At 51.0% G+C, this 18,384-nt stretch overlaps 1 protein-coding gene across 1 annotated transcript; it reads right to left on the bottom strand.

The window, feature by feature from the left end:
- Positions 1-6,396: 6,396 nt before the first annotated feature.
- RTN4RL1 (reticulon 4 receptor like 1) lies at positions 6,397-7,830 on the bottom strand (the record flags this gene model as incomplete). The annotated part of the gene is made up of 1 exon (XM_080630268.1): positions 6,397-7,830. One exon carries the CDS (start codon positions 7,828-7,830, stop codon positions 6,397-6,399), a length of 1,434 nt encoding a protein of 477 aa, XP_080486394.1.
- Between the last annotated feature and the right edge of the window lie 10,554 nt (positions 7,831-18,384).

Raw genomic sequence — 18,384 nt, forward strand, 5'->3', positions numbered from 1 at the left:
CAATGACCCAAGGTTTTTCATCTGTCTGAGGTGTGTAACTTTAAACCCGTGATTTAGCATCACCCTTTGGCATCGAAATCCAAAGCATCTGGTGGCCACCGCAGTGCTGTGTGAGAAGGAGACAGCCAACAAATTGCGGGAAGAGATGGAGAAAGGGAATTCTGAGTCATTTGAGGAAGCCTTTAACAAACAGCGCCTGCCTGACCTGCAGCATGAGGGCTTTGACACGACTCCCTGGGAGCAGGGAGCGCGGGAAGCTGTCCATAAATCACAGGCACTGAGACTATCATATTTGTTTATTACTTGGGGTTATGCCTCTGTGTTCCAGTCATGTAGCTGCTGTGCTTCATGCCTCCAAGAAACACCAGGGATTTGCTGGGACAAACCAGCACCATTCCCTTTATCCTTCGAGTCTCTTTTTGCTTTCAATTCTTCCTTCTTACCCAGGAGGTAGCGGGTGAGCTGTGCTGGTGTTAATGTTCTGCAGCAGGAGTGAAATAGCCTGGAGATGTGCAGCGAGAGCAGGGGCGTGTGCCCTAAATAGGAGGGTTAAACAGGGCTTATTCTGAGGCAACGCAGTAATTGCAGCTTGCGTGAAGCAGTAATATCCTTTTGTGCATTATTTACCCAGGAACATCTGCTAATACATATACATTCCGTGGTGCGTGTAAACAACTTGTGCAGGAAGAGGATTAGGAGGTTTATAAAGAAATTAGAAGCGAGTTAAAAGGGCAATTAGAAGAGCAGAAAGAGAGATTGAGCAGTGAATTAGAGAGGATATTTTAACACACAATCAGAGCTCCCCGAGACGGGATTCAGAGCAGGGAGAAGGTAAAAGAGAAAATTGGCCAATTACGACCTGATAGCGGGGAATTGGTGACATGAGAGAAGGTAATGGCTGATTTGTTAAACAGTTATTTTGATTCTGTTTGCACAAAGGAGGAAGAGGAGGAAGGGCAGCTCCGGGAAGGACTCGGGTTGTGGGGATGAGCCTGCGGAGAGATCCAGATGTGTCTGCGGAGGGGACGGATGCGGGGAGTGTTTCACCCCTGTTCATAGGGTGGGGAGATAAATGGGTGTTAGTGAGCAGCTCCTTAAGCAATGAGCTGGGTAGTGAAACCTTGCCTTTGTTTGCCTGATCGGCCAGGATGGGGGACTGAGATAAAAGATCCTTCTCCCCTTTGAGGGCTGTTTCTCCAGGAGACGGGACATTGGAGTGTGTTGGGATATAGCGAGATGGATGGGGACTATGGAGGGGTCCTGCCCCTGGAACTGCTGTTACGTGGGTAGAGAGGTGATTTGGCACCTTCCCCAAAACACACATTGCCAACCATGAACACTGCTGTAACCCTGTGTGTCCTGTTTTCACAGTTGCTTTTGCTTCCATCTGTGACTCCAACACAGCAACACAAGAGCATCCCTGTAATCACTGTTCCCATCAGCAGCATCAGCGATCTCCTGTTCCACCAAAGCAGCTGTGAGCTGGATGGGTAAAGGCAGAGAAGAGGGCTGGTGGAGCAGAGGAGTGATGTCAACCTACAAGACCTCAAGGGGGTCATTAGTGATGGAGAGGGAAATGTTCTTGGTCATGCAATGGGAAATGGGATCTTGGCAAGTGTTCCTGGGATGTGGTTGAAGCTGAGGCAGAGAAAGCATACACAGACAGGATTTAGGGAAGGGTGAACTTGAAGGTCCACAAGAAGTGTTATTTAGCTTGTGAGAAATGTGAAGGGATGCTTTTGATCTGCTCTGTCTCTCTGGAGGGGGTAAGAGCTGCAAAGCAACCTACTGATATAAGGGAATGACTTGGAATTGGTGCTGGGGGGGCATAAGTGTTGCCTGAGAAGTGATGGGGGATACAGGAAAACTGCAGAGTCATGGTCTTGGTTTGGACTGATAAACTGGAAATCTATCCTCAATATCCGAGGGGTGTTTGGGTTTCCTCCTGCCTGGGAGGATAAAAGGGATGCAGTGTGGTGGGGTTTGTATTTTCAAAGCGTGCACGGAAAGCTCCATATTAGCAATTATGGGATGAAACTGTGGAAAAGCAGCACAAAGGAAAGAAAATTGGCTTTGACTCAGGAAACGGGATTCTGCTGCCGGGGGTGAGTTTCCAGGGGCAAAATCTGGGGTCTTTTCTGAGTTCTCTTTTTAATGGGAAGGATTTGCATGAACAGCCCGAAGTTAGAGCGTGAAAGCTCACTGATGTAAATAGGAGGAAGGCAGCGACAGGGACTCGTCTCCTGGAGCACGTGGAGAACACTAAAGGAAAGGAAACCCATGAGCAAATAGATGCTTGAGTGACACGTTTCCCAAGGGAAGCATTTAGAGCTTGCAGGGAGCTGCTGGGGAGCAGCATCCAACCACACTGGCAATAGGCAGCCTGTCTGCCTGCACTCCGGATAGGGGAATCAATGCATGGCCAGAGGCTGAGCTTGTGATAGTGACTGGCACCAGTTCACAGTTGATGTCCCCTCACTGGGAAGGGGCACCATGGCATAGGTGGAGCTGTGGAGCATGGAGGGGTTTAGGTTTATAGAGTCACAGGATCATTTAGGTTGGAAAAGACCTTTAAGATCATTGAGTTAAGCCGGGGCTGCCAAGGCCACTAATCCATGGCCCCAAGTATCAGTATCCAACCTAAACCTCCCCTGGCACAACTTGAGGCCATTTCCTCTTGTTCTATCACTTGTTTTTTAGGACAAGAGACTGACCTCACCTCACTACGTCCTCCTTCCAGGTAGCTGTAGAGAGCGGTAAGGTCCCCCCTGAGCCTCCTTTTCTCCAGGCCAAGCAACCCCAGTTCCTCATCAGACTTTTGCTCCAGGCCCTTCACCATCTTCTTTGCCCTCCTCTGGACCCGCTCCCCAACTTCCCTCCAGCCTGATCCACACTACCTTTGACAAGTCATGGTTATACCTCCATCCGCTCAACTGGAATGATGCGTGCTTTGGGCTTGTGGGACTGCTGCTTTGGAGAAGAGGGGATTTATGCCAGCCCTTAGAGCAGCATTCAAAATGCATGAAAACACGCTGTATGAAGGGATCTGGGCGGGGGGAAACACCGGAGAGTGAAGCAGGGGCCATGGCAGAGCTGAACCATGCAGATGGGGAGGCAGTTATTGAGGCACAGTGTTAGAGCGTGCCAGGCAGAGTCAGTTTACCCGCAGAGAGCTGCGGTGGTGGAGGAAGAATGGGTACCAGGAGGGATGGCACCTAAGGGAAAGGCAGGAGGAACATCACAAACCTATAGCCCCGGTATCCTGATTTTGGCTGGGATAGAGTTAATTTTCTTCCTAGTAGCTGGCACAGCGCTGATTTGGATTTAGGATGAGAATAACACTGATAATGGGGATGTTTTAGTTGTTGCTGAGCAGTGCTTACAATAAGGCAAGGATTTTTCACCTTCTCACCCCACCAGCAAGGACATTGGAGGGGGCACGAGAAGCTGGGAGGGGACCCAGCCAGGACCATAGAGCCCAAATGATGCTGGGATATCCCACACCATATGATGTTATGCTCAGTATATAAACCAGCGGGTGGTGAGCAGTTGTGCATCGCTTGTTTTCTGTATTCTAATTCTTTCACCGTCATCATTATTTCCCCTTCCTTTTCTATCCTATTAAACTGCCTTTATCTCAACCCATGAATTTCACTCTCTTTTTCCCAGTTCTCTCCCCTGTCTCACTGTGGGGAGGGCAGTGAGTGAGCAAGTGCTGTGTGCTGTTTAACTACCTGCTGGGCTGAAGCACGACACCATGTCAAGTGACATCTCTTATTTAGCAGCGCATCATGTCTCCATTCCGGTTTTTAAACCAGTCGCCTTTATTGCTAGGAGTTAGAGCACTTGATTGACAAGGCTTGTAATACACCGTGGAGTTGCCTTTATTTCTCCTACGTGTTAAAGGAAAAGATACTAAAAATACAATTAGGGTTTTGAGCCAGGCGTAATCTGTTCGGCTACAATTCATCTCAAAGGCTATCCATCGTGCCGGCTGCACCCGCATCATTTATAAAGCATTAGCATCTCCTGTGCTGACATTTCACTGCCATATTACAGGAGTTACACACAAACTTAAAGGAAAATATTAATAAAGTGCTCCTCTCCTTCATTCTCCCACTGAGAGCTTTGATTTCCAGAGTATGAAACGAAATAACCAACATAACAACATTCTCCACTTCTAAGGGACAGTGCCAGACTCATTCAGTTGCTATTGGTTATAGAGAGTAGGACATGAGGGAGCTATTTCAGATCACGGATTATTTGTTCTGGCTGCATTGGACATCCCTTTAGTGGAGCTTTAGAGCTCTGTAGACAGAAAAGTTTGGGTAGGAGCTGGAAGAGGGTTTGATGAAGTAACCTCTTCCTTTCTTCTCCTCGCCATTTCCCAAGAAGGGTATTTAAAAGCGAAGCATCCAAGCCCTTGTCCCTCCTCGCTTGTGAGATGGGCAGAAGAGGCTGTACCCCCCCAAGCTGCCAATTCCCTTTTCATTCCCAGATACCCCCGGGGATGTGCCACTGCATAAATACCCTCTTCCATCCCCAAATCGCTTGGGAGAGCTGGCCTGTTCTTCCTGAAGCTAGCGGTATGTCTGATGGCAAACACAAGCGGTTTCCTTTGGGCTTTGCAGCCCCATACATGGATACAGGATAGAAGCGTGCCGCCGCTGGGGTATGGTTACAAAATGCACAGCAGCCTTTTCTTGTCCAAGATCACTTTTATTTCCCTTGTTTCATTAACTTCAGTGTCTGTTTGGTCTCACACATCCACGCTGACAGGGAATTCGCACCTCCTGGGTGAAGCCACCAGCTCTGCCATGCCCCCGACCAGCAAACGCATCCCTCTGCCACAGAGTTGGATTCAGGATGAGGGGAACAAGCAGATCTGCTCCCTCTCCTCCACCTCTCCTCAAGCTGCTTTGTACAGCTGCCTTGGACCATCTGTGTTTCCCTCCTATGGTGGACCAGAAACCCTGGGCTCTGTGCTTCTCACCAGCCCTCTGTGAGCTGTAGGTTATCCTTCCTCTGACTTTTCCCATGACACAACCTATTCCTCTTAGGAAAACCCTCTTCTGACGCTATCAGGACTATTCACAGCCTTGGAACTGCTCCCTGCTGCCCCATTGAAAACCTTAGGCCAGCTATAAAGGTCCTCACGCCACCGACATGGCTGGAAGCCCCTCTCTGCCTCCAGCCCCCCAAAAGCCCCTTTCCTCCTTGGGGCCTTGCACCTCTCTCTGGAGACAGAGCTCTATGGCTCTATTTATTTGGACTAACTAATCTCGCTCTCCCCCCAGTTACACATTAGGATGTAAGGGTGAGTTTTGGCTCTCTGGATATGGGCTTTGCTGCGTCTCATACAACCACCCCCCTCCCACAGTTTAGTGCTCTGAATGGCTGAGAACATTGGTCCTGGTTCCCCCTGCCCCGCGCGTACTGAGCCCGCCCGATGGCTTTCAGCATCTGTAGGCACTGCTGCCGGTTGGTTGTCTTGAGGAAAAGAAAAAGGAAAATCATATACTGGTCTGCTATAAATTCAACAATACAATCCTTAGTTCTGAAGATATAGTTTCCATATAGTTTATAAACATTATAAGACATACATATGGATAGCTGAGGGGAAGAGGGGGGAGCCTGTGCATCTGCTGGGTCTGGGTTTATTTTCAGGTGTGTGAACACGGGTTACAAAAAGGCGCACCTCCCGCAGGTACCTCATTTCTTTAAGTGTTGGCTTTGTCGGGGTTTGCTCTTTGTTTTATTCCACCTCGAATCAGTCTTTCCTTTGGTTGTTGGCTACTCCAAGCCCAGCGGGCAAGCCCTGTTCTGCTGTAATGCCTGAGATATTCAGGGGGTTGAGATTGTCTTCTAAGAGATTCCCAGCCAACTTTGGCCTCTGGGTTTGGAGCCAAAAGGGCTAAACCGTGGGAGAACCAATGTCTTTATTACATCTGTATCCGTGTCCTTGCACTTGCTTTCAGAGAAACAATGTAGGCTTAATCGGTGATCGCCTTGCTCCTTTCAGTAATCGGAGGGGTCGTTTCAGCACGAACAGGATCTCACAAGAGCATGGATACGGTCCATGTGTCCGGTTGTTGTCACCGACCAATTGGCTACCATCCCTGTTATCTGCTTTTTGTAAGGTTGGCTTTGTTGTTTGCTGTTGTAGGTGCTCGGTTAGGCTGTTTGTGACAAGGTGTGATAATGCCTTTGAATCCGCTCCCGCTGCGTTCGGCACAAGTCCGCGTTGGCAGCCCTTCCGGGCACGGAGAGAGACCATCAGAAGCCGAGACAACGTTCTTCCCTTCGCCAGGCCAACGCTAGCCACGTACAAAAAAAGAAGAAGAAAAGAAACTCTGGTCCTTTGTAGATTGGTGGCAGTGCAGGCTCGCGCCGCGCTCAGCGGATGACGGCCGCTAACACCATCATAAAGACCAGGAGCGATGCCCTGAGCCCCGAGCAACCGGCTGCCTGCTGCACCCCGCTGGGCGGGCGGATGGGGGTCCGCCGGGTGCACTTACCCTTGCGTTTCGTGGGCAGCGTTGGCATCGCCCCAAAGCTGTATTTGTGCTGATAATCAGGCACATAGTCTGGAACCTCCTGCCCGTTTTTCCTTGGTCCCAAGGAGCCCGGTTTGGAGGTTCGGTTACGGCTTTTGTGGCTGGTGCAGTTCTTGCCGGGTTTGCGATAGCCCGGCCGGGAGCCGGGGGGGACGGCGGGCTGGCTGCTGTGCAAACTGTTCTCAGCCCCTCTCTCCTTGCCCTTCTCCTTGGAGGAGTGGTGAGGGTGATGGGTTTTGGAGGCTCCTCTGTCTGCTGTGGAGAAAGTGTGTGTTTTCATCTGATGGAGCGACTCGGACCCTGAACAGTTCCTAAAGTCTTCTGCTCTTAGCACCTTGAGGTCCTTGCCGTGCATCTGCTCAGGGGACTCGCAGATGACGCTGGAGCTGGAGCCTCTGAACCTGTGCAGCCATTCCCAGAGCGAACGGGCTTTGCAATCGCAGCTCCAAGGGTTCCCGTTCAGCCTGAGAAACTCCAAGGCTCCCAAATGGGCCAAGCAGTCCCCATGCAGCTCCGAGAGACTGTTATTGAACAAGAAAAGGGTGGTCAATCTTCGGAGGTCATGAAAAGCCCGCCTGTGAATCCACTGCAGCTGATTTTGATGGATGAGCAGCCGGTCCAGGTTTATTAGTCCCCTGAATGTGTTCTGATGGAGGCTCCAGAGCTTGTTTCCATGGAGAAAAAGATGGCTGAGGTTAACCAAGTCAACAAAAATATCATCCTGAAGGAACTCGATGTGGTTGTCTTGCAGGTAAAGGTACTGCAGGTTGTGGAGGCCACCGAATATCCCGCTGGGGAGGGAGCTCAGCCCGCACTTGTACAGATACAAGGCATGGAGTTTCACCAGCCCTTGGAAAGTGTCTGCAGCTAAAGCCCTTAAGTAGCGGTTATCCCCAAGGTCCAGCTCTTCCAGGTTGACGAACCCATCGAAGGTGTTGGGGTCGATGAAGGTGATGTTGTTGGAGTAGATCCAGAGGGTGACCATGGAGGGGCTGAAGTGGCCCCGCAGCAGCAAGGTGATCTGGTTGTTCTGGAGGAAGATCCTCTCGCTATCCTCAGGGATGCCCTCGGGGATGGTCACGAAGTTGTGAGCCTGGCAGCTGACGGTCATAGGGGACGGGTAGCACACGCAGTCAGTGGGGCAGCCCAGGGCGCTGGGCACCTTCAGCCCCAGCAGCACCAGCAGCAGCTCTGCAAACCCCCCTGTGCGGAGAGAGGGGAGAGCGGCGTCAGCGGGGACCCGGGAGCCTCCCACCCGCCCATCGCCTTCCATGGGGACTATTCTGGGTGAGAAACACTCCCTATTAACTCAGCCCTCCTCTCCGCTCATGAGTTACCCACGCTGCCACGATGAGTGGTAGTTTAAACGTGATGTATGGAGTACTCCCTGCCTGCACCAGGCACGTGGTTGTGCTCCCAGCCTGAAACAGGCAGGAGAAACCTTTCCGGTGAGAATCCACAAGGAGCAGAGCCCCTTGCCCGCAGGCAGGCAGCACAGTGGAGGAAACGCCATGGTGCAAAGGTGTGAGAGCAAACAGAGGAGATGCAGACCCTCGTAGGTGTCCATCCCTCCTGCGATGCCTCTCTTTAATCACCCGCGCTTCCATCTCAGAGAGGAAAAGGCACAGAGCTTTAGTAATTCCCAGCAAATCACCTCAAATTCCACTGCTCAGCACAGACCCATCCCCACCACCTCTTTTCACTACCGTTGTCAGACACCACCTTCCCCCACCCTGAAACCCAAGTGATTTACAAGGAAATGTGTTGTCAGCAGTTGGTGGGAAAGGCTGAGCCGAAACCTCCGTTTGGGAGTGGGCTGCTCAAGACATGTTTTTAAATGGATGTCCTGTGGCAAAGCATATTGCATCCTCTAATGCTACAGTATGTGCCTGTGACCGTGGCTTTCTCGCTGCAGAGAAGAAGGCAGTAATCATCCCCTCCCTCTGCTCAGCTCTCAGAGTGCTGGTTACGCCGCCCCGTTCCCGTCTCGCTCCCACTCCTCGCACCAGGCTTGCTTTCAGGCTATTCCTTTTGCGCCCGGTGGCTTTCCAGACGCATGGCACCAGACCTGTCATTTTTCATTCAGATTTGCCTCCTAGATCCGGCTTCCCCCCCCCCCCCCCCCCACACACAAAATTGGCTTGTGTCTAACGAATTCTGCCTCTGGACTTCTTACAGGGGAAGGGAGTAACATGGGAGCAGCGCACAGCTGCCAGTGGCATCCTGCCCACGAGTCCTGCTCAGCTTGTAATAACATGAAAAACAAGAGTGGAAGTGAAGTTCATCTCTAATTACTCCACGCTGTTATCACCAGCGAGTCCATGAGCCTGGACCCCTTGGGCTTGTTCAGTCCCTCTTTCGAGTGCCTGCAGCTGAACGCAAGTGGGAGGCAAAACCCTCTCACTGTTTCCTTATTAATTGTGTTTGAAGGATAACTCCGTGGTTACCCTTGCCTTTTGCCTGGCATGGAGAGCTATTGCCACTTAGTTAACAGCAGGTGACACGTCCATCTGGACTCATCCTTTCAAGGCAAAGTTGTGTCGTTTTTAGGTAAACAGGGTTATTCAGACCCTCCATAAATCACCAGTAAGAGGCAGTCATCTCTGACTGCACTGTTAATAGGAAAATAATAGCATCACTAGCCAAAGCGTTGGCCCAAGCCTTGGCTGCAATGAGAAGAGGGAGCCTTCTCCCAGGCACTGCCCTTCAGAAACTAAGCATTGGCCACCAGGATTGATGTCTCATCCCTGTGCCGCTGCCAGCAAGGGGCTGTAAGTCACCAACTCACGACAACTCCTACGGCTGTGTAGGAAAAGGAACGTTCTCCAAGTCACCACCGTAGCATTTTGGCTCCGCTAGCGTGCCTTTGCGATGGGAGAGGGGCTGTGCTGGTGGGAGCATCATTGCCAGCGCTGCCTACCGAGCGGTCCCTGCCAAGACGGGAGCCCTCGCTGTGACTCGTTGTGCGAGCACAGCCTGGGAAACAGCCGTATCCTGAGGATATTGTGGTATCCGAGTGCCAGATACCGATGGTGAGGGAAAAGCTACATTTGTGGATGTGTTCTGCTGGGGTTTCTTTACCCATGGATGCGCTTCGCCAAGGTAGGATGGCTTCATGCTCCCCGTCTTACCCCGGTGACACCGAGGCACGAAGCCTTCTGTAGGTCTGATGTTTATTAGTAAGATCCTGCCAGGCACAAGTGCTGTGACGATCTCCCCCATGCGGAGCCTGTTATTGCAAATACCAAATCACAAGGGTCTGAATCAATAAACCATCTCCCAGCTATAAGCAGCAGGTTGGAAGATTACATATTGCTTCCAAACAACAGTTTTATGCGCTCTTCCGTGACACAACAGTTGCCAGGCTAACGGGATTACTGACAGGAGGTGGAGCCGGCCAGGGATCTGGGAGCACACAGGATTTCATGTATAGGGATGGTGATGACAGGCGGCTGTTAGCAACGCGTGGCGATGGATGAAGGCAGCTTGGGTCTCCCTGGAGCACGGCCAAGGTAGAGGCTCCTGCCGAAAGGGAGCACGGTGGTTAATAGCTCCCTGCCTACAGGGATAACTCCAGAGGTAAAGGTCAGAGGGAAGTGAGTCCATCTCTTTAATTAACAGGTTTTGAGTTAATGGCTGGAGTTCCTATGGAGAGGGAGACGTGACTGCTATGGTTGTGGGGATTGTCTATGGTGCTATTGGTTCTCAGCTTCCCAAGAGTACAATGGTAGGAAGAAAAGCCAGAGATATCCATTCTACCTATGTACTGAAATTCAGTGGTAAGGAGAACTAGGAAACAGAAGGATGGGTGCTTGGAAAAATAACAGGTAGGTGGGCAGGACTTGGAAAGAGGAACCATATGGACTCCACAGTGGATGCACTCCTGGCACATGGTCTCATCAAGGATGTTTTCCCTCCAAGCCCATAAAACCTGCTGCTTGCCTGGTGTTGTGAGAAGCTGGTCCCGGGACTGGTAAATTCAGATCCAGAAAGGAGACCCCCAAGAAACAAAGAGGATGTGGTCATGGAGCCATGAAGCTCCTGAGGCTGGTGACACCAGCATTGCGACGGGCAGCAGCCGGGCCCCGCTGGGATGAGACAGGCAGGAGCACTGGGGTCTCGCTGGGCTTTCCAGGCTGGAAAGAGCAGCAGGAGAGGTCCCAGCCTGGCTCCCCAGGGAGTTACAGCCTGTCTAACTTGTTGAACTTGTTATTCCTGATATAGCCCTTTCGACTTCGTCTTGTAAAGGTTGCGAGGCAGATGGAGGGTCACCAGCGCCTGTGTCAGAGCTCACCAGGGAGGGAGAGCTTCAAAAGCATGGAAAAATCCTACAGGATCCTGCTAGGGAAGTGAATGAAAACAAAGCCCTGCTGACACGGATAGAGCCAGCAAGGGGGACTTCATCTCCTGGCTTTCTCCCATGGACACTGCACTGTCACCTCGGCTTCAGCTCGCCGCATCCTTCTGCTGCCTCCGGCTTTTGACTGAGGTTTCAGTGATTGGAATGAATTCGTCTGAGTGTCCAAACCATTTCCCATGTAGCATCTCTCTAATTGGGCATTAATTAGGCATCAGTTAATGAATGCTCAAAATAATTTATCTTTGGATGCGTCCAGTTTGCAGTCTTACTTTTAACAGCATTAGACTCATTATTAGATTAACATCGTTATAAATGTTCTCCATTACCTGCTTGTTTCCATTGTCTTTGCCTTATTACTGAGAGTGAAAATCACTCCTCCCACATGCATTATTGATGAGTAAGGACTTTCTATATGTAGCACGGGATTAATTGTTATACAGCGTAATGCATTTAGCGTGAAGCCTCAATTTGTGCAAGAGCTGAAAGCAGCCAGAAGAATGCAGACACCCGGAGCCAGCGCGCTCGGCCAGACACAGAGCATCTCTTTGAGCCCAGACCAGGTTCCTCCGGGCCGGTGCCAGCACAGGAAGAAACTTAAAGGCGGCAAAAAGAAGCTGGTTTGATACCCAAGATCAAGGGGGGAAGGTTCAAAGGGCTGGAGCACTTCGCTGCCACTGCAGCAGGGATGCTGGCCTCAGCTCAGCCCATTCCCAAGGCACCCAGTGTCCCTGTGCTGGCAGTTTTCTTGCATTCGAAGCTTTATAACACTTTACTGTGTCTCCAAGTGAGGCAAAACATTGGTTTATTTGGGAAGACATGATGCCACTTGTTTTCATTGGAGTCTCAGGCTCGAGGGGAAGAACTGATAGGTTCTACTATGACTTAGGAGGGATGCAGCTTCAGAGCTCCCCAAAAGGCAGCCCCACCACAAGCCGCTTCCCTCTCTGTAAGCTGCTGCTCTCAGATGGATGCTTCCACCTCTCCACCCAGCCAAGTTTATATGGGTCATGACCCCTCTAAATCTCCTGCAGGATCTGGTCTAGAGGATGGAGCAGGTTGCTTCTCTTCCAAATCTCTCCTAAACCGCCATCTGCTTTGGGAGACCTATCGTAGCTCCTGTCTACATGCAACTTGACTGCCTGCTTACTGTGTCCATTACCGGTGCTGCTCAAGCTGTTAGATTTATAAGCTCTTTAGAGCAAAGCCCTCCGTCTTCTGGTTGCTGATTTATGTATCTTTACTGCCATAAACCACTATGTATAGCCTCTACATAATATAAATAATAATACTTAAGCAGAGCGAGCTACAAGTGGGGACAAAACATCTGTCTTCTGCTTGCAGCTGGGATGATCAAAAAGGCAGAAGTTTGCTCATCACTCACCCTCTTCTGAAGCCAAATTCACACCTGGTGTAACACCACCACCTCGCTGTCAATGAGAAACCAGAGAGACATTTCCTGTCCCATTCACACCCTGGAGCTAGCAAAGGATGGCTTCTAAATCCGAGTGAACTGAGGCACACTGCTACAACCCCTGGGCAAAGCACACTTTGAAACTGGGAGCTAACTCAGGGTGGGACTGAAAAAGAAACTACTGCTTAAGGAGAAAAAGCAGCCTCAAACGTTCACAAATGCATCTGTTGGGTGAAGGACGATGAAAGGCAAGGCCAGAGCAGTGGCAGCAACTGGGTGAGAGCCAAGAGCAGAACTTCAGATCTGGGACAGTGCGACAAAGCGGTGTCAGACCTGTGCTCCTGTGCTTAGGAGCTGCAGGGGGGAATCTTTTCCCCTCTTCCCTCTCTTTTCTTGCCACACAGAGGATAAAACAAACCAGCCCATCCTGCCTGTCACCAAGACAATTCCCCAGTGAGTGGCAGTAAAAAGCCCCTTCAGGTGCTGCCCCGTGGTCCTGCGGTGCTCACAGCAGGAGCATCCTCAGCAGGTTTGCTCCCTGCATCCCGGTGGGGACACGGGACAGGGCTCTCTTCCTGTCCGAGCTGCCTGTCAGCTGTCAAGTGGCAGCCACCCATCCACCTTCATCATGTTTTAATCCTTTTCTCTCTCTCCCCACCCCCCCCCTTGCAAACGGTGTCATAAATAACTGACAGATCCCAGCTGTTTGGAGTTATGGTTTCTGATAGAGTGACAGCTGCTCCCAATCCCCCAGTCATCACCCCGGCAGTTCTGGAACGTTTCAGCAACATAAAAATCATTGGAGATCATTCCGGTTTTGCATAATTTGGTTAGGCAAGCTGTGATTTAATGGCAATTATGACCTCCGAGGCAGAAGATGAGCTTGGAGGCTACCGGCTTCACACAACTTTAGCTCTGGGTGCAGCGGCAGGGATGTTCCAGGGAGGAGGTACTACAAGCAAAAAAACCCCATCTCCAGCTGCTGGAAATTGCCTTCCTTCACGGGCAAATGAAAAGAGTGTTCCCAGAGGAAGAAGCATGCAAGGAAATTTAGAACCAATATTGCTAAGGAAAGCTTCGGGAAGAGGCTGGTGCTAAAAGATGCATAAGGAGGCACCTTTTAAGGCTTTAAATTGGGGAGTGCTGTACCCCCTACAAACCCTTCTGTGTCAGTGGTATCTAAAGTGTTAACTGGTAAAAACCTCCTCTTGGTCACCCTGATGCTCACTTTGGTAGCCTCAACATAGCAAATCCTCCTCACGCAACTGCAGTGGGAGAGCTGGCCAGCACTGGGAATGGGCCATGCCCTTTGTGGGCATTGGCCACTGTTCTTCCCTCTTACAGGGTTTCTCTTGCTCCTGGGTGCTTCTCAACCATTCTGGAGCCCCCAGTTTGCACTTCTGCATCAGTAAAGGATGGAGCTCCAACTCCATCCAAACCCTTGGTCAGCCGAGCTGCACCAGGAGGGCAGTTAAGGATGGAGAACCATGCTCTAGAAGCAATGAGAACATCATGGTGCTGCTGGCTGGGGGCTTCAAGAGGAGCAAATGATGCTTAACAGCAGCAGTTTTTGTCTGGAGCTGAGAAGGTCCAGTTCTCCCCCTCCACCCTTGGTGTCAACCAGCTTGGAGTCAGGGCAGGGACCTGGGGTGAGCAGCACCCCAAAATCACATCCTTTTGGGTGTCAGCAGTTTGTTTTACATTTGCTGACCCATTCTCCAGAGCGTTTCACCTTCCTCCCCCAAAGTCAAGGCCAAGGTCACCTGGAAGTTTCTGGATGGTGGTCATTAACTCCTATTGCAGTTTGAAACCAAACCATAAATTTCATAGTGTAATAATGTAAAAATCAATAGCTCTGTTTGAAACAATAGCTTTGTCTTCCATTTCAGCCGGCTCTGATATCTCCCCATGGACCGCGTCCCTCTGAATCACACAGAGAGTGGAGCGATGGGTGGTGGGGCTCTTGCTCTCCTGCCAGGTGCCCGGCCCCTCTGTCATTACAGATTCAATTAGTTAATTTATTTCTCTCTCGCAGTTCAACTCCAGGATGATTTAAAAGGGAAGAATAAGAAGGAAGCCTTTTATGCTCCGTCTCTTTGACATCCCGTCCGATGCAGCATCCCTGACGCTTTCAGTGCATGGAATGGCCAAGTCCCTGCTGCCCATCGCTACAGGCAGCACAGCCAAAGCCCAAAATGCTCCTGGAAAGAGGCAGCACCAACTCACATAAGCAAGAAAAGAATCAAAGTCCGCTCTTTCCCAGCTCTGGCTCTTTGGATGAGCAGGGTCTGGCTTCCTTTGCTTCCTTATTTTTCATTGTTTGCTGTAGCACTGACTCGAAATATACATCGAGAGGCAGGATTGTCTTTCACATGTTGGTGGATGTGTGATCCTCAAAAACAAATTAGTACCGATTCACTTCTATATAGAGTGCAGCCATCAGGGAATCACTCCTGAATTCACAGCGAAGGAAAGTAATAATGCTTCCAGCGTGCTAATCCTCTCTGAGAGCAGCCCCTGAACTCTCTCCCGGTGCTGGAGGCACCACTGGAAATTACAATTGTACTGCAAAAATAATAGATAAATACAGAAATTGGCAGGGTTTGTGCTGGTCCAGAGGATTTGTACCCTAATGTGGAACTCCCTGTTTAATTAGCACTTCTCTCCGTGTCTGCATCTCCTCCTCCTGCTGCTTCAGCTAACGGAAAAGGAAGGGGGGATGAAAAAGGAGGTCAATGGTGGAAGTGGCTTTGGGATTGGAAACTCGGCTATGGAAACTTGTTTCATTTAAATGCTTGTTTCAGGACTAACTATGCAGAAACAGAGGGAGTGGGGAGCGTGTTTTCCCTGTGTAATCGGCTCTGCTTAACCCCAGTTTGCAGCACGCCTTCCACTGCAGCGATGCCCTTGGAGTACAGCTGCAGTCGGATGCTGCTGGTCCTACGGATGCAGGCACAGGGCACAGACACAGTACCATGGTGCAGAGCCTAAAAGCTAGTGTTTGGGAGGCTAGATCAGAGGCTGGGCTGCTGCTTGCATGGGGTTGAAGGCAGATCAATAGGACAGGATAGGACAGGACAGAACAGAATAAGAATAGAAGAGTATAGAACAGAATATTTCTATTGGAATGGACTTACAACCATCATCTGGTCCAGGGGCTGACCGAAAGTTAAAGCTTGCTATTAAGGGCACTGTCTAAATGCCTCTGAAGGCCTTGAGGCATCAACCGCCTCTAGAGGAAGCCTCTTCCAGGGTTTAACCAGCCCCTCAGTAAAGAAATGCTTCCTGATATCCAGTATAAACCTCCCCTGGTGCAGCTTTTAACCATTCCCACACGTCCTATCCCTGGATACCAGAGAGAATCGGTTGCCTTCTTCTCCCAGGTCTCCTTTCCCTGCTGCCGAAGGGTTTATCATGCCCCTGTGTCTCATCCCATTGCACATGATGGACCAGTGTCTCAAAAGCCACTGGGACTTTCCCAGAAGAGTGGCCCACTGGAGGGGAATGGCTCATCTCTGTTTACACATGGTCCTTGGGTCCTGCTGCAACTGGAAGTGTCAATGGACACCGGGATGCTCCCGCTCCTCTGGGAGAGGATGGCACAGCCAATGGGCACCCTGAGCATGGTATGCATGGATGCTGCAGGATTTCAGGCATGGCCAAGGGCTTCATGAGCTCCTGGTGCTGCCGTCCTGACCCCCAGCAGGCACCAAGCATCCTCTGCTGGTCCCTAGCACAGGATGGGGCTCCAGCAGGATATTCCAGCAGCTTGCAGTAAAGCCAGGATGGGAATTGGCAAAGGACAGGGAGATCCTGAGGTCCTTGTGAAGGGACTGATAATTCCAATTGCCCCCGAGGAAAGAGAAATGCAGGAGGATGACTTGAGCTTAGTGGATTGTCTGAGGCATCTCAGGGGATCATCAGATACTTCCACTCCCTCTTTGTCCTGAGGTGACAAGTTTCCCTTCCCATTCACAGAAATGCAAAGCAGTTCATTCACAGCAGTAATAAGAACAGGCCTCCTTTGTAAGTGAAACCCTCCAGAGGTGCTCCACAGCAAAACAATTGCAGATGAAATGACAAAGCCCACCCCAGATGAGCACCAGCCAGATCCATATCGAATGCTGAACAAGCTCCTCGGTAGCGATAGCCGATTCACCAGCTCATTTCCCCGCCAGCGGCTGGCTAGGACCTACGGAGGGTTCCTTTAGGATCAGAAATGCAGCCAGAATGGAGCGCATGTGGGATGGAAGAGCAAAGTGACAGCTGCCTGGGTGCACGCTCGGCTGCCCTGTCACCCAGCCCATATCCACAGGAGATGCTAAAACCGGAGGCTGCAGGAAGCCACGGATGCGCTGGATGGAGCTGTACCTGGATGGAGCAGGTATTGGCCTGGAAGAGGGAGGCAAAGGGCCCTTCTGCAGTGGTTTTTATGCTAGCATGGCTAATAGGGAGAGCATTAGCTCTATAAACGTGTAATCCTGCTGAGGTCCTGACCCCAGCAGTGTCCTGTGCCACCGAGATCCACAAGCCAATTACGTACCGTGCCGCGTGGGCTCCCTTTCATCCCTTTTCAGTCCTTTTTGCATTCCAGATTTATTGGATGTCCTTGTGTTCAGTGGAGAAGAGGGCAAATTGGAGCCTGTCATCTACCTTCTTCCCCATTCAGCGGCACATCATTCTGCCTGCAGCAGGGGGGAAGGAGGTTGATGTGCAGGCATCAAAGCCGCTGCCTCTGTCACATTTTCTTCTCCTCCCCAAAATATAAAGGAGAAAAGAAAAGGGATGGCGTCATTTGGAGCCTCAGGCCTCAATCCCACATCCAAACCGGGTAACAGCACCTTTCCCAGGCCCTTGGTCTCCTCACAAGGTGGGTGCGTGGCGCAATGAGCCCTCCAAGTGAACATCCCTGTGGGTCAGCAGCCATGCGAGCATCGCAGATGGCAGCAGAAGCCCATCCCTATCGGAGCTGCGTGCTGGCACGCTGGGCCGCGAGCGTGGCTGCCTTTCACAGACATCTCCTGTGCTTTGCACTCAACTTTTTATCAGCTCACAAAAAGCCCAGTGATAAAAGCAGAGCCCTGTGAATAGCTGTGCTCTGCTGCTCCTCTGCCCGGCATATGGAGCCGACCTGCGCATTGCACGGGGCTGTTAGGAGGTTTAATGAGCCAGCGGGGAGATGCCGTGTGCCCAGCTGGATGCTGGGCATTGCTGTGATCCTCTGTGGCTCTCGGGATGTGCGAGAGCTGAGGCTGCAAGGGGTCACCACTCACTGAGCATCAACACTTGGCCAAGGCCCTGAAATCTGTGCAGTTGGATGCTGGGAATGAATGTGCAGGGATGAACATGGCCAGGACACGGCGCTTTGCTAATATCCTGCTTTGTCTAGCTCAAGCGCTGGCATCTCATCCCAAAATATCCCTCCCCATGCATCCCCCTGGGAGTGGACTTGGTGGAGATGCTGCACATCCCCCAGCACCACGCAAATGCACTAAGAGCCTCATAAAAATAGCTTGTGAAGAGGATACGTTGCCACCGCCGGTGGCTGCACCTTGAATGCAGCAAGGCCAAGTAATTATGGGATGGGGGCTGCAAGGTCTCAGCAGTCTCATTTCTATTAATTATACCCATGCGTGATCCACGAGCAGCGGGGAGACAGGGAGATGGGAAATCAATGGGAAGGGAATGGGAGATGCTGGGAGATGGTGGTGCCGATCCGGCAGCAGCCTGGACACAATCGGGAGGTATTTACAGGAGGAAGCAACAGGCTGGGCTGTACGGATTGACAGGGGTGTTTTACCTCGGCATCCTCATGCTTAAATGCCTGTTTTGCAAAGTTAAAGCAAATTATAAACAGCAGAAATTGGGGTATATTTTAGGGAGCGAAAAAGAAAAGGAAGATTTTGGCAGAAGGATAAAGGAAGGCAACCGAGATGCTCATTAAAACTGAGGGGCTCTGTTTCCCTATCCAAGTGGCCAAGTCTTCTCTGGAGGCTCCCAGATGCTTTGAAATACCTTGTCAGACAAAGCCTTTCATCCTACCCAATTCTGGCTAA

This window comes from Psittacula echo, assembly GCF_963264785.1.
Source record: "Psittacula echo genome assembly, chromosome: 15".
Classification (NCBI taxonomy): Eukaryota; Metazoa; Chordata; class Aves; order Psittaciformes; family Psittacidae; genus Psittacula; species Psittacula echo.